Source organism: Alligator mississippiensis, chromosome 3 (genome assembly GCF_030867095.1).
Source record: "Alligator mississippiensis isolate rAllMis1 chromosome 3, rAllMis1, whole genome shotgun sequence".
Taxonomy (NCBI): Eukaryota; Metazoa; Chordata; order Crocodylia; family Alligatoridae; genus Alligator; species Alligator mississippiensis.
The window spans coordinates 260969749-260984850 of NC_081826.1; the positions used below are offsets into that span (position 1 = coordinate 260969749).

Below are 15102 nucleotides of genomic sequence, written 5' to 3' on the forward strand. Positions count from 1 at the left end.
CCTGCCCTGAGGAGAGAGCAGAAGCCTGGGAGCAGGGGGTGCAGCCACCCCTGCAGCATCAGTTACTGCACCTGCATTCCCCTTTTAAAAATTCTGGATTTGCACATGAGTTTATCCATATCATTCTGGATCCTAGCCTGGATCTGATTGCAAGTCTAGAGGATGCATATCATTGGTATACTGAGTAATAATCCAGCTCCAAAACTTTATACTTTTTCCCTGTGGGTTTATGCCACACATGCTTAAAAGTTACTGTGTGGACACAGAGTGAAATGTGAAGTATAACCAGTTAAGCTGAAGATAATTTTTCTAATCACTTACGAATTCATGATTGTAATTTTCGTGTGCATGCCCAAGATTCCCAATGAATTTTAAACCAGTAAGTTAACTTGAGAACAAGAGCCAGCATGTGAGTTCACATACAATTTCCAGCTTCAAGTCCAACTACCTTTTAGTTTAAATTTGGTTTAATTTTCAATTGTAAATTGTGCAATTGCTTTGGTTTTCCTGGCTGACTCTATTTAGAGATCAGGAAAGAAATTAGGAAAGCTTGATTTTGTTGAACAGGAAACAAGTGGAATTCTGAGAGAGTCTATATCCAGGAGTGGATCCAGTTAATGCATATTATGATAATGAAACACAGGTAAATATAAGAGGAAAGACATTTCATGTCACAGAAGGTTGGGGGTCAAGTTCCTCTTGCCCAGAGGAAAAAAAGGGGCAGAAAAGGAGCAAACTGAGGGAGCTGGTTGAGGACCAAGGGAGAAATCATAGGATTATGGTAAATATAACTGGAAGAGACCTAGCGAGATCACCCAGCCCATCGTTCTGACCCAAGACAGGATCAAACCATTCCTGGTAACTGTTTGTCTAACTTGGTCCTAAAATCTCCAAAGGCAAAGGTTCCACACATTCCATGGGTGATCTATTACAGTGCTAGTTAGCCTTATAGTTAGAAAGTTGTTTCTAATGTCTACCCTAAATTTCCCCTGCTGAAATGTTAGTGAATTGATTCTTGTTCTATCCTTGATGAACATGGAACACATGCCCCCTTCTTTGCAGCAACATACTTGAAGTTTTTTTCATGTTCCCTTTGTCTTCTCTTCTCTTGACTAAACAAATCCAGTTCTCACTATGATGTTCCTTTTTTTTTTTGCTACAGTAACACATCATTGACTTGTGTTCAGTTTGTGATCTACATTAATGGCCACATCCTTTTTTACAGAGCTTTCAGTTAAGGGGTGGGCAGAGAAACAGGTTATATAGCCTGGAAGGCATGGTGTGCAACATGAGTAGTAACTTAGACCAAAGGTATGTCTGTTCTTCAATTACTGTGAAAAAATAAAACAACTTACAAAATAGGCATGAAGAAAGCATAGCATGACAGACAGGAATGATTAATTGTAATGAAGATAAAGTTACTTAAGTTACTTTAATAGGGTATTTCCATACATTCAGATATTTAATTAGTTTCTTTTAAATTAACTCTTGATTCCTCATTACTGTTTTCTTATCATTGAAAGATTTTACCTGTAAGTTACTGATTTATATGCCTACGTTTAATTTCAGTGTACTCTTTTCCTTTTCTGTGGTCTCGTCCAATATCCTATATGCTTATCCCCTCTTTACTTTTTTCATTAGCTCCATTGCATTATGCCTTTTATTTCTCTGCTACTTAATTATCTCACTCCTTCCCTACACTTTTAAATTTCCTTACACTTTCACCCTCCAATGATGGTGTGAGCTCTCATGTTTTTATGATCAATCTGCATACATGGCTATGTACACACACCCCTTGTAGACATGCACCCACCTTTGTACAAGTTACAACAGTATAGCTGGCCAAAAGCCTATGATCAGCAGATGGAGGAGGACCCTCCTCTGTTTTAGCCCCAGTAGCTGAGTGGTTAGGAGACTTGCCCATGTTCTAGGCCCGCTTTGCTTAAAGAAACGAGTATCTTTCTGACTTCCTAATATAATGCACTAGGCCACAGGTTAGGCATTATCCAGGGCTCTTTCCAGTATGCCTTTTGAACTGGGACCCTGGGCCTGCAAGAGAGGAAGATATGTGGTGTCAGGCAGAAGAGAACAAGCCTGTGGGTCCGTGAGATTATTACATTTCTGAAACAGAGGACAGTAGAACCACAGGAGTTCCCAGGGGGGCAGAATTTCCCCACAGCACTGCTTTCCAATGAATGTTAAATCCAAGTGTCAGTTTCAGGTGGAGCTCTACAGACAGGTTTGGATAGTGTCTGACATGTGATGTGATGGGTAGCACTGTGTTGGGAAGTCAGGATGAAGGTTTAAACTTCTTCTGGGCAAAGGAGTATTGTAGAACCTGGTTTCTTGGGCAACTACCCTAACCAATTATCTCTAGAAGCTAAAACATGGGAGGTCCCTCTTCCCCTTCTATCATTTTGTCAGGACTTATGCTCAAATAAGCACACACACACAGTCTATGTGACTGTGCTTATGCATGCAGTGTAAAGCCAGGGCCAAAAAGGGCCAGCTAGGTGGCTTGAAAACTTCCATTCAGATTCAAAAAAGGAAATAGAATTCCACCCTAAAGTTCAGATTCTAGAAGTCAAAAACAAATCTTTAAATTTATTATTTTAAAATCACAGGATATTAAGTCAATTTTTGTGGCATGCTTGGTGATTTTTTCGGTGTTATGACTTATGCCTGGAGTTGCCCTCGAGTTCTCCTGTCTCTCCAACTATCTTTTTCTCTTCCTTTTCCTCAGTCATCTCTAAATTCCCTTAGGGCCTTGTTACACATTACACTTAGCACATGCTAATTTTAATTGGTGTTAAAATTAGCACGTTCTTTGAGCAGTCACCCATTAAAGATTAATGCATCCTGTAATGTGCACTGCTCTGATCTGCCCCTAGACTAGGGGTGGGCAAAATATGGCATGCCTGTGGCACATCCCACCGCCCCCAGGCACACAGTGGGGTTCAGACAGCTTCACAGCTGGACTCCATTTCTAAGCAGCGCAGGAGGTGGAGGCTCCTTTTGGCTGCTGCCACCACCAGCCCTGGCTCCATGGAGACTAGTGGAGATCCGTGTGCACAGTCCTAGCCCTGGCCCAGCCCCACTGCATCCACTCTGAACGCACTCCAACTGGAGCGGGCCAGCTGGAACCCACACATACAGTCCTAATCTTGGGCCATCCTGCTTCTACTTTGGACCTGCCTGCCCATGACAAGTGGCAGAGGTAGTGGTGGTGGTGGCGGCAATGGTGTCCAGGGAGATGTTGCTGCTGCTGGGTGCAGGGAAAAAACAGCCACCTTCCCCTCGCCACTGCCAGGCCCTTCCTGCTGTAGCCACACAGAGCCTGTGCCTGGGCTACCCTGCAGCTCCCAGCAGCAGTGGCTGAGCAGAAGGTTTCCCCTTCCCTGCCTGCTCCCCTGGGACAGTGTCTGCAGTACAGGCAAGCCAGGGGACAGGTGGGTGGGGCAGAAGGGGAGATCTGAGGGGCAGCAAGGATTGGGGGGGGGGTTTAAGGGACAGAGGAAGGGTACAGGAAAGGAGTCCCAGGGGCCAGGGTTGAGCCCTGGATGCTGGAAAGCACCTGGAGTGGGAAGGGGGATTCTTACCTTTAGGCAACGTTCCCTCTAAGGTGTAGCTATCCACGAGCGCGCCACTTCGGTCCAGGAGTGCACTGCTTTGGTCCGTTCCTGTTAATAGTGTAACAAACATATGACCACCTGAATAGTAATTGAGTTCTGCTTAAGCACTCTTACGTATTGTTTGATTAAGCCTGGTGGGGTTTTGCAATGTGTCTCAAGGAAAGCAGTAAGGTATTGTGTTTATGGGGTATAATACATTCATGAACAGATTTAAGAGTTAAAATTGTCAGTTGTCACAAACAGCTAGAGGGTTAGGGTCTGATTCCCCTCACACAAAATCAGATACGAGCATAACCTCAGTACTTGAGTGTATATTGATGAAGAAACTCCTATAGGTACTTACATATTAAATTAAATAGCTTTACCCAAACATTGTGCCAAAGAAAAGTAAAATAAAGAAAGCAGTAAAAGAGTTTTGTGCACCGCTAGAAGTCATGTGAACTGCTTACATGCAATGGATTCCTTCTATGGTGTTTATAGGCCCATATTTTCTTTTCATCTATGCCTTTGCAAATCAGCAGTGACTTAATTAAAAAATAGAAACTTACAGTGGTGTAAAGCTTGTATGAGAGGGAAATCACATGCAGGGCTGGCCCACAATCTTTGGGGATCCCCTGAAGGATGTAGTTCTGGGGCCCCCTGATCCCTTCCTGGGGCCCCAGAACTGCTCCTCTGCTCAGCCAGTAACTAAATGAATGTCCCGGCACACTGGATGCAGCGGAAGAGGTGGCGGCCAGAATTTCTGGCTGCAACAAGGTAAAAAAGCCAGTTGGAGCAGTTCCCCAGCACCATAAGAAGGCACTCTGCTCCAGCCCCAGTCCCCGCCACCACCTCTGCTTCACCTCGGGCAGAAGCCACTGCCTGAGTAGTGAGGAGCTTACCTCTGGTAAGTGTCCCGCTCCGGCCCTGATGCCTCCGGGCAGGTGCACAGCATTAAAAAGTTGGTGCACGGCAAAATTTTAAATTGTGCGCAGCCATGCACACGCGCACCTTAGAGGGAACCTTGCCTTTAGGTGCTGTCACTGTGGGGGAAGATGGAGTGATGGGGAGCAGTGCATCCTGGGATGCTGGAAGACTGCTCCCAACTCATTTTGGGCCTGTGGATCAGTCACATGTGACTGCAACATGAGCTGCCAAAAACCTGTTAGAGATAATCCTTGATGGAAGAGGATCTCTAAACCAGTGGTTTTCAACTTGTGGTCTGCAGACCCGTAGGGGTCCACAGACTATGTCTAAGGGGTGCACAAAAGAGTACTATGATCAATCAAAAGTATGTGAATATCCACACATACAATTCAAAGGGGTCCACACCTCCATTGGAAATTTCCAGAGGAGTCTGCAAGTGAAAACTAAACTACTCAGATGTATTTCCCTGCCCTAATGTGTGGAGACTCCTGGTTTAATGGCCATTAGTGCATATTTAAGTTAACATGTAACAATACCCTCAGTCTCATTCCACTATTTCTCCCTTCAGCTCTGTCATGCAGTCCTGCAATATTTTGTGATAGTATTCAAGGAACATGTAATTGATTCATTTTTGTTGAACTTAAGTTTTGTGGAATTTTATATTTACAAAGACTATGTTTTTGGGTGAAATATGACTTGACAATATATTTAAAAGTATTTAAAAATCAGCTTCTTTGTAATTTGTAATTTCCCCATGTACACATGCAATATTACTGTATATTACTTGCATATTAGTGTTACAGGCAGTCCTCACACTTACAGCGGGTTATGTTCCTGGAAAAGGTGCTGTAAGTTGAAATGGTGTTAGTTGAATCTGATTTTTCCATAGAAACAATGTTATTATAGGGGGTTACGTTTTTGACCAAGGGCCTGATGCCCAACTGTTTATAGAAACAACCATAAACACCATATTTAAATCAACTATTTAATCAAGTATAAATGATATACACTGTACAGTACAAAGCTTTTTAAAATGTACTATATAAAAATCGATTAAACAGGGCAATACAGTAACTAATCACATAAAATTTTATTTAATCAGAAGGTGAAGGAACACCTTCATCAGGGTCATGGAATTCAGAAGGCCTTCTTTGGGGAGATTTTGGGAAGACTTAGGACCACTTGATGGCTTTTTGAGAAACTGATCCAGGGATTTTTTTTTGCTGTCCCCTTTTTCTCATTGTAAATTTCCCTGTTGTGCCGTAAGTGCGAGGATCCAGCGCTGTAAGTAATAACATGGGTGTAAATGGCGGAGTGCTGCAAGTGAGAATCGCCGTCAATTGAAACGCCATAAGTCAAGGACTGCCTGTAAAGCCAGACTTTGGTTGTCCCGGACAATTTTAAAAGATATGGAAAACTAATAATAGAAAAAGCTATTTTTGTTGAGTGATATGTAGCATGTATAATATGCTTTTCCTTTCTTGGTTTAAATAGCTCTTTTGGTTTTGAGGTTTTTGAGGAAGAAATCAAATAAAGACGTGTACTTTATTTTAAGGCAAAATGCTGTTGTGGTGTACCACTTTCTTAAGGCTAAACAAATGCTATAGTAAAGCTTTTAGAAAGAAATTTAAAAGATTCAGTGTCATAAAAAGTATTGTATTTGTAAGGTATGCACATCAGATGTAGGGCTAAAATGTTGCAAAAATGATGAGCTGATGAGTACTCTATAAATTTAATCCTTACACAAAAGCTGTCTAAATATGCTAAGAATTTTTATCTATGCATTCCTTTAAAGTAAGGGCACCATTTGCTTCTGTAAAATGCAGGCAACATGTTTTGGTACATCCAAACTGTGTGTGTGCAAAATATTCACAGTGAACCTCCAAACTAGACAAGATAGGCCTGCTTTCACTTGCTGTAATTTTGAAATATGAGACAGATTGATCTAATGGTTCTGTGAGATTTGTGAATCCTCTGAACTCAGAGCGTATCCTTTTCAACAAATCTAGGCCAGTTAATAATTTTGTGTTGCAGCTAGGTGAACTTGACTTTTTAAACTGATTATTTTTTGCTTTGAGTTTTTGAATTAAAAAAAAAAAAATTAAACTGATGGGGCCAGATTCCGCATAAGCTATGGCCTTGCAGGGGAAAGTCTACCAGTATGAGACTGATAGACTTTCCCCTGAAAAGTCTGGAGTGTGCATAAGGGCAGAAGAAACGGGTGAGAAGAGCATAATAGTGGAGTGAATCAGATTATTTACTTATTTATATCATGGCCATGCCTGCTGGCCTCAACTGTGATGACAGCCCAGTTGTGTTAGGGACTTGATAAATACATGATAAAAGACAGTCCCTGGTATGAAGAGCTTAAATCAAAATCTGAGATGATGAGAAACAAGGCTAGAATAAATAAGTAGAGGTGCACTGATACATTGGTCCCATATTGTATTGGCACTGATATAAGGAAAATTGACATTATTGGCTATCAGCTTTTTGGGGCTGATGTGGTCGATAATGTCACCGATAAATGCCCCATGCATGAGTGCAACCTCAGCGCAGCACACAGGCAGCCGGAAGTGCAGCCCAACAGTGTCTGGTTGGTAAGTCTGTTGTGGGGGAGGGGGCATGGGAGGGGGCAGGCCAAGACCCCCACAGTGAGGGATGGAGTGGGCTTGGCACTGATGCTGGGGCTGGGGCAGATACTGCACAGCCAGGGTGCGGGATGCTGCTGTGAGTAGTTCATCCATAGGGCACTGGGGTGGGAGGGGCTCCTGCCACCGCACACACCCTGGGAGGGCATGGGGGCATATGACCCTGGATCTGTGCGCAGAGTGAGGGTGGGATGCTGCTGCAGGCTGGGGCCAGGGGCGGTGCTGGGCTTTTTCTGGTGGGGGGCTGGGCCAGACTGCGCTTGGGGTGGGACCCATGCCCTCCTGGGGTGCATGCAGTGGTGAGAACTGCCCCTCCATTCCTGCACCCCCCAGATAAGCTGCCTGTGGCCTCATCCTGCACCCTGCCTACTCTGGCTATGTAGCACCTGCCCTTATCCCTACCCCAGCCCCGCTTCCTCCCTCACCGCAGGGGCCTTGGTCTTCCCCCCACAAAGCACAAACCCCCTCCTTCCTCCTTTGCCTCTTCCTCCACAACAGACTTACCAGCTGGACACTGCTGTCCAAGCTGCTGGGCTGCATGTCGGCAATAGGATCAGTATCAGCCAATATGGCTTGTTAAAATCGGCCATCAGTATCAGCCCAAAAAATCTCTATTGGTGCACCCCAATAAATAAGAGTCAGTAGGAAAAAAACCCACTTTCAGTTCATATTTAAAATGTTCAGCATTTTTCTTGAAATGGAAGGCGAATTAATTATTTTAGTACATGGCTGTGTTTCCTCTGAATATAGTCAGTACAGAAGTCTAACCAGACATTAGGCTTAATTTTGTTCCCTGGCAATCAGTCTGATTCTCCAGTGAGACTTGATTCAGCTGAGTAGGAGAAACTGCTTCTGCAGTTAATCTTACAGCAAATTCCATCTTTCAGGTGAATGTCAAAGAGAGTCTCGCCTCTCCTTGCAGTGTCTGCTACTCACTTTTTCCCAGCCACAATTATTTCCCACTCCCCAACTTAACATCTACATACAAGAAATGTATGTCCTTCAAAAGCCCTGCTTAACACCAGCTCTCTCAGTACAATACATTATTCACAAGTGCTGCTTAATGTCTAAAGTAATTTTCTATAAATGGGGATGCTTTCAGGTCATTTTGTAATATTCCTTAGTGCTTACATTTTTGTGGATCTCTCGGTCTGGACACCAACACAATTACTATGGAGTAATTTGGCCCTGATTTTAATCTATAGTGAATCTGTTCTGGCAAAGAGTGGACACACAGGGTGCAGACAGACATTCAGGTCCCTACTCTAACTCACGGTGCCATTGTCACAACCCAGTGATTTTGGTGCCTCGGCACGATGGAATTTTCCCGCCACATGAGAGCCTCTTGCACAGCAAAAGTTTTCTGCTGCAACAGAAAAACCCCGGTGCAAGAGAGTTCCCGCCATTCGAATGCAAATTTGTGTCCCGCTATTGGCCAGTTCTAAATTATTCCTACGTGGTGGCTAGTAATTGACTTGCTAGCCGTTTAAAATTTCGTGTGATTTCCGCCCAAGTCGGAAAACTTTGAGCACGCTGCAGAGTGCTTCTAAAAGAGATCTGACTTGCGGCTGAGCTGATCGATAGACTGATCACCTATCGATTCTTCTCCCCGTCGCCGAGCACAATCCTCAACGTACCCTTTCCCCGCTGGCTTGATTTGTGGACGGATGAGCTGGCCTGAGCCCTGCCAGCTGGAACAACTCACATAGTTGTTCAAACGACCGGACCGTCTGCGTCGCAGCTACAAGCGGCGTAAGTAAAGTTTTGCAACCATTAAGCTTTGTCTACCTCTCTATTCACCAGCCCGCCCAACGAACGAGTAAGTACTAAATCACCTTGAGTCGGCTCTGGCTGTCCGAGACAGCCATGAGTTAGAGTGCCCCCCTCCCAACCCAACAGTTGTTTGCCTGTTGGGTTGTGGGGGATTGAGCTTGCCTGGACTGGCCCTCCTGGCTAGCAGGTGGGGATGTTCCAGCAGCCTCTGAGAAGGCAGTTGAACCACCCATCTTCCCAGCCCCTCCCCCACTCCGAGCTCCGGGGGTGTCAGAATGGAGGGAGGGGCATGGGGGGAAAGGGAAGTGAGCAGCACTGAACCGATGGCTGGGCTTTGTCTGACCTGAGCTGGAGGGGAGGGGGCTTGGATCAGAGCCCCTTCACTTTGTGCCCCTTCCCCACAAGTACCCCAGCTGGTACTTTTCCAAGACGACTGAAGTAGGTGCTTTTCCCATACCTTGTCACTAGATGGCAGAGACCCAGTTTTCATTTAACAAATAGCCACCCCTAGATGAAACTGACTGGGAAAGTGGATACAGAACTAGTACATCATTTTAACTTACACTGGATATAGTTATTACTTACTGTATGAAGGATGTCCTTGTCTTGAAATGGAGTGACTTACCCCAGAGTAAGACTGTGCATCACATGTTTGTTTCACTTTTACTATGGAATTAAATCAATGTATTTGTACTAAATGTGTCACGTGTCTACATCTGTCTCATGTTAATTCTGCCTGCTTACACTTCTAGGCTAGAGAGAGAAATTACTCATAAACAATATAAGTGATCGGAAACCAGTTTAAACCTGTAACAGACCAGAAGTCCAGTGAACATAGATCAGTTTGAAAATGTCTGAAACTGGTTTAAGATAAACATGGATAGGGATGTAACTGATTTAGGTTAAACCAGTCAGTCTATTGAACATCTGCCCTAGATCCCCGCCCAACATAAATTAGGTCTCAGTCCCCCTGAATCCCAAGATGCATTGCAGCCCCTGCTAATGCCTTCACTTGCAGATTGGGTGGGCTAGCTTCTGCTCCACCTTGTCTGCTGCAGCTAAGCTAGGAGGCCCCACCCCTGACTGTCAGAGAATGGAGGCAGCTTCCCCAGCCCTGTCAGTGGTAGTATGGGTGTGGGCATGGAGGGCAACAGACCCCCACCCTGGCCCTGGCTCCCCCCAGCTGGGGTCTGCATAGTGGCGAGGGGGGGTAGAGGGAATCCCCCTGAGGTGTAGGGGCTTTCCCTTTCTGCAGCAAAGCTCTGCCACCCTAGCCCCACCCCCTCACTACCTCCCCCCTCTCAGCTATGGGGAAGTGGGCAATGGGGAGGAATGGAACTTTGCTCTGGCCCCAGCCCATCAGCTGGGGTCTACATGGCAGGTGGGAGAGAAAGTCCCTGAGGTGGGGGCTTTCTATTCAACAGCGTGGTTCTGCTGGACTGCAAACAACTCAGCCCCAACTCTTCACCCATCCCCAGCCCCCGTGCCAGCCTTGGGGGTTTATACTCCCACTATGCAGACCCTGGTGGGGCGGGACAGAGTAGGGGGTCGATTCCCTATCCCCACTGACCCCCGCATGGCTGACAGATGGGGGGCTGGCAAGTGGGTGGAGCTGGGGCATTCACAGCCCAGCAGAGCTGTGAGGGGAAAGCCCTTTGACTGTCTGTACTTACCTAATGACAATTTTCACTCTTTTTTTTAATCTATGATATATGCAGAAAGTATATACTGTGCTCTACTATTGTTTGTTCCCATCCACTAATTAGTTCCTTTCAGGCATATCTACTGCACTTATTGGTAGGGACCTACCAAATTCATGATTCTGTCATTTTTGTGGAAGCTGCAAATTTGTTATGCCCCCATGAAAAAGTTCAGTTCTCACAATAAAGCCTGCTCCCTGCAAAAAAGCAGGAAAATGGTCAGGAAGTGGGGGTGGGGGGAGGGGGAAGGGAGTAGGTGGGGGAAGGACAAGGGGAAGGGAAGGGGAAGGGAACTGCAAACATTGTCAGGAAGCCCTGGCATCCTGAAGCATGGGTGGGGAGAGAGAGGGGGAGATTTTCATGGCAGAGCACAGCAAGCCTCCCATGCCTTTGATTGGCCACAAAACCCTGGAGGTCTTGCCCCTCCCTGGAGATTGATAAATGTTCATTTGTCAATTTCTAGAGACGGGTGGGACTGCTGGGACCCTTCTGCCACTCAAAGGCGTGGGGGGACCCACCACACTCCACTGCAAAAATGGCACCTTATGCTACTGGGACTGCAAAATCTGGAGGCAGCCACTATGAATTAGGTAGGTCCCTATTTATAGGTTTATACTGTTAGTTGTTTCATAAACACCATATTTTCTAACTAATGTGCTGAAGCGCATGTGTAGCAATTTGCTCCTGGTCACCCAGGCAGCAGGGGGCCCCTGCTACTTAGTTAAGCCCTGATCTCTGTGGGGTAGGGGGAGCTGTCCTGGCTGCAGGGCAGCTCCCTCCCAGCTGCAGAGCAATTGGGACCAGTCCCCACAAACCCAAAACAGCGCTCTCTGCTCTGCAGAAATTGGGACTGGTCCCAATCTCCGTGCAGTTGGGAGGCGGCTGTCCCCAAAGCTGGGACAGCTCCTCCCACCTTGCAGAAATTGCCCAATCTCCACATGGCTGGGAGGCAGCTACCTCTAGAGCAGGGTTGGGCAAAATGTGGCCCACGAGCTGGATGCGGCCTGCCAGGCCATTCTATCCAGCCTGCGGGGCCCTGAAAACATTTATAAAATTAATATTTATTTGCCCCTGATTACCTGTCATGTGGCCCTTGATGGCTTGCCAAAACTTAGTAAGCGGCCCTCCACCCAAAATAATTGCCTGCCCCTGCTCTAGAGCCAGGACAGCTCTCCCTGCCCTGTGGAGATTGGGACCAGGCTCTGTCAGCCTGGGGCTACCACCTAGGGGAGCCTGGAGCTCTCCCTGACTGCTGCAGGGGGGCACAGCAGGGCAGGAGAAGCCTTGGAATGAACTGTTCCTGTTGGGAGCAAATTTGTTCCTGATAGGCACATGTGCAGATGCATTCCAGGTGCTATTTAATGCACCTGAATTTTTTCTGTGCAGAACATTCAAGCACATTAATTGTACATGTAGATGTGTCCACTGTGTTCCCAAGAGGACTTAAACCTATTTTACACAAAGTCATGCCCTAGACGTTTGCAAAAGTGGTAGCAAGACCTTTAATCCTGGTTACCGTAAGTAGTTTTTAATATAAGTTTCTGTAAATAAAGTATTGTTTCCACATCACAAGCCTCATCAAGATACTACCAGTAGTTCACTTTCTGCTTCAGACACAAACTACAGGCTGTGAGAGGGTTAAGAAAGGCCTCTGCTTTCTTGGCAGCTGAATGGCATGAACAGTGTCTCTAGACTTGCTTCTTTTCCAAGGAAGAAAACAGCTTTCCTGCTTAAAACATGTACCCCAATTTTGAGGGGGCTGATTTTAGGGGGGGAAAGGTATATGAGAAAAGTTATATGTTGGATGTATTATAGGCATTTCCAGTAAAGCTAGGCTACAGGTTTGATTCCCTGTTTTTTGTTCTTCTAGCCCCATGCTTCTTACATGCTTGACCACATAGCGTGGCCCACCTTAGAGCAGGTGCAGGGAGTCTCCTTGTTCAGTTTGTTCTATAGTGTGATGGTTAGATCATTCTTCTCAGAAATGGGAGTCTTGAGTTCAGATTTCATCAGGATGAGGTAAGCCTAGAACTTAGGTCTTCTGCTTCCTAGGCAAATGCTGTAACTATTAGGTTATTGGCTAGAGGGGAGTAGAACAGAAGTGGGACTAAGCATTTTGAATTGCAAGTAAATGGAGCTAGCAGCTGGCTTGAGTCAGGCGCTTAAGCTCCTAAGAGGGTGGGAATTCAGATGTACTTTAGCATTGTGCTTTAGTATTTATTATCAGCTACTTCGGTACATCTTGGAGCTTTCTGAATCACCCTTTGAAGGCACCTGTCATTTTACAAGTTATATAGGTGACCTGGATGCCTAATTCTGAATTGTACAAACATGTTTCTGAAAAATGAATTTGGCCTTGGTCCTGAAAATGGATCCTCATGAAGGCTGGCCTCGGCATTCAGTTGGACCCCCATTATAATCCCTGGGATTCCATGTGGTTATAGTGGTCTTCATGCATACAGCAGTCAAAAGACGGGGGCCAAATTTTACTCTTTCAAATTGAGCTCATAAATTTGGGGTAGAGAAAAAACGTATCTGTTGGCATTTCAAGTTATATATGTATTTAGCCATGCTCGTAGATGTCACTAGTTTTAAGACAGGTATTAATTTTTAAAGATGTTGTTTGGTAGTCTGATTTTTAAAAAAATAACTGAATTAAAAAATGAAAGTGAAAGAAGCCATGTCTCCTCATCTTTGTTGTTTTTGCTTTCAAATGGTTCAAAAAACCCTAGAAACATGTTCTAAAAATGTTGTATTGCAAGGAAATCAATATACATATATGTAAATCCCGGAAAGGCTTAGTATCAAATAGTGCTGGCAACTTGTAAGGTTGTGGATATAACACAAGTATTACATGCAGTATGTTGGCTACATTATTTACACTGTACATTAGCTCTGTTTCAGAAAACATTTTAATTACTTCTGAAGCCCCAAACACTGATAATTTATTCCACCATGCTATTTGAATGGAGACTGATTGTTGGAGGAGAGTTTTCTTTTTTTAGACCTTTATGTACTAGAGAAAAAAAATTGAAAAAAAAAAATATTATTTCATGGACTACTTTTAAAGCAGATATAATCATTGGAAGGTAATTAGAGAAAAAACCCAATATCTCTATCAGATTTTTAATAATATTTGTGGCAACTGTCAAGAATTCATTTAAAAAAAAAAGAATAAAAGTTGATATGGTAGAAATTAAAACTAATGTGGTTTGTTTGTTCTAAAATATGCCATGTTTAATGTAAGAAAAAAGAATAAGTAGGTTTAGAACTGAAGTTGCTAGTGAGTCTCTTGAAGAAGCAGTAGCAGTTTGAAGATATGCTGCTATAACTCTGTAACAGCATGGTAGGCTGTTTTATAGAGCTGGTGATTACAAAGCTCTACTTTAACCGTTTTTTTCTTACTGGCAGGTGTCCCACTGGCATGAGGCCAGAGGCTGTGAGTGTATTGCAGTTTGCGGTTTACACCAGAGTGTAGAAAATGCCGGCACCAGCTGGCAGCACATAATTGCACTGATTGCAGTCTGACAACTTGAGCTCTGAAACAGAAATGTGATAAATATATAAAATATCACACAGGTTGGATCCTCTTTTGTATTTATCTGTTTTTTTCATCTCAACAGATACGATATCTGCACTTATAAAAACAAGCCCTGTGGAACATTGGGTAAGTTTACAAAGTGGAACTTCAGCTGGTATTTGCTGTTTGCTTTATTGCTAGTTATCATTTGCTTGATTAATAGATTCATTTTTACCACTGGTGCCAGTAAGTTTTCTCATGGTAGTGCTGATAAAACCTAGTAGATCATTCAAATTTACCAAACAATTATCAGAGGAGAGCACTTACTGTTATTTCCATATAATTTATTTATATATATATATATATATATATATATATATTTATTCATCATATATTTCAAAAATCCCAGGCAGAAGAAGATGACACCTAGGGTAGGTACAGATGTTCAAAAAGCCTGAGGTGGAAGTGCTCTAAGTGTTGAGCTTTACTCAAAGTACCCTAGGTTAGGTTGGGAGCAAACAGAACAGACATTTGCCCTTTTGTGTGTGTGGGGAGGGGGTGGGCTCAAAACCTGCCTGTGCTGCTGGAGAATGCCAAGTCCAGATGAGCAGACTCCCCAATTTGTTGGCTTGGGTCCTGGGGGGGGCGGGGGGGGTGGGGGGGGAGGCAGGCTGGATACATGCAGCAGGGGGGCTCTATTCCTCCCATCCCAGTTCCCAGTTGGGGATGGAGGGGTGGGGGAGACCTACTGCAAAATGGGCATGACCCAGATCGGCTCCTCCCAAGACTACAAACCAGCAGGCTAAGGGGCTTGTGCAGCAGGGGGCTCTGTTTCTTCCCCCTATGGCGAAAAGGCCATCCAGCCTTTTCTGTCTTCTCTCTGTGACAGCCCTAGGGAGTGGGGTTGGGCCGGTGCTCTC

The 15102-nt window shown here is 44.7% G+C and overlaps 1 protein-coding gene across 2 annotated transcripts in view; it reads left to right on the forward strand.

The window, feature by feature from the left end:
- ADAMTS6 (ADAM metallopeptidase with thrombospondin type 1 motif 6) overlaps window positions 1-15102 on the forward strand; it is a 352249-nt gene that overhangs the window by 123902 nt on the left and 213245 nt on the right. For both annotated transcript variants that reach the window (XM_019496068.2, XM_059725136.1), the window contains exon 8: window positions 14286-14329. In XM_019496068.2, coding sequence (XP_019351613.1) covers window positions 14286-14329 — 44 coding nt within the window. The remainder of the gene's footprint in view (window positions 1-14285; window positions 14330-15102) is intronic.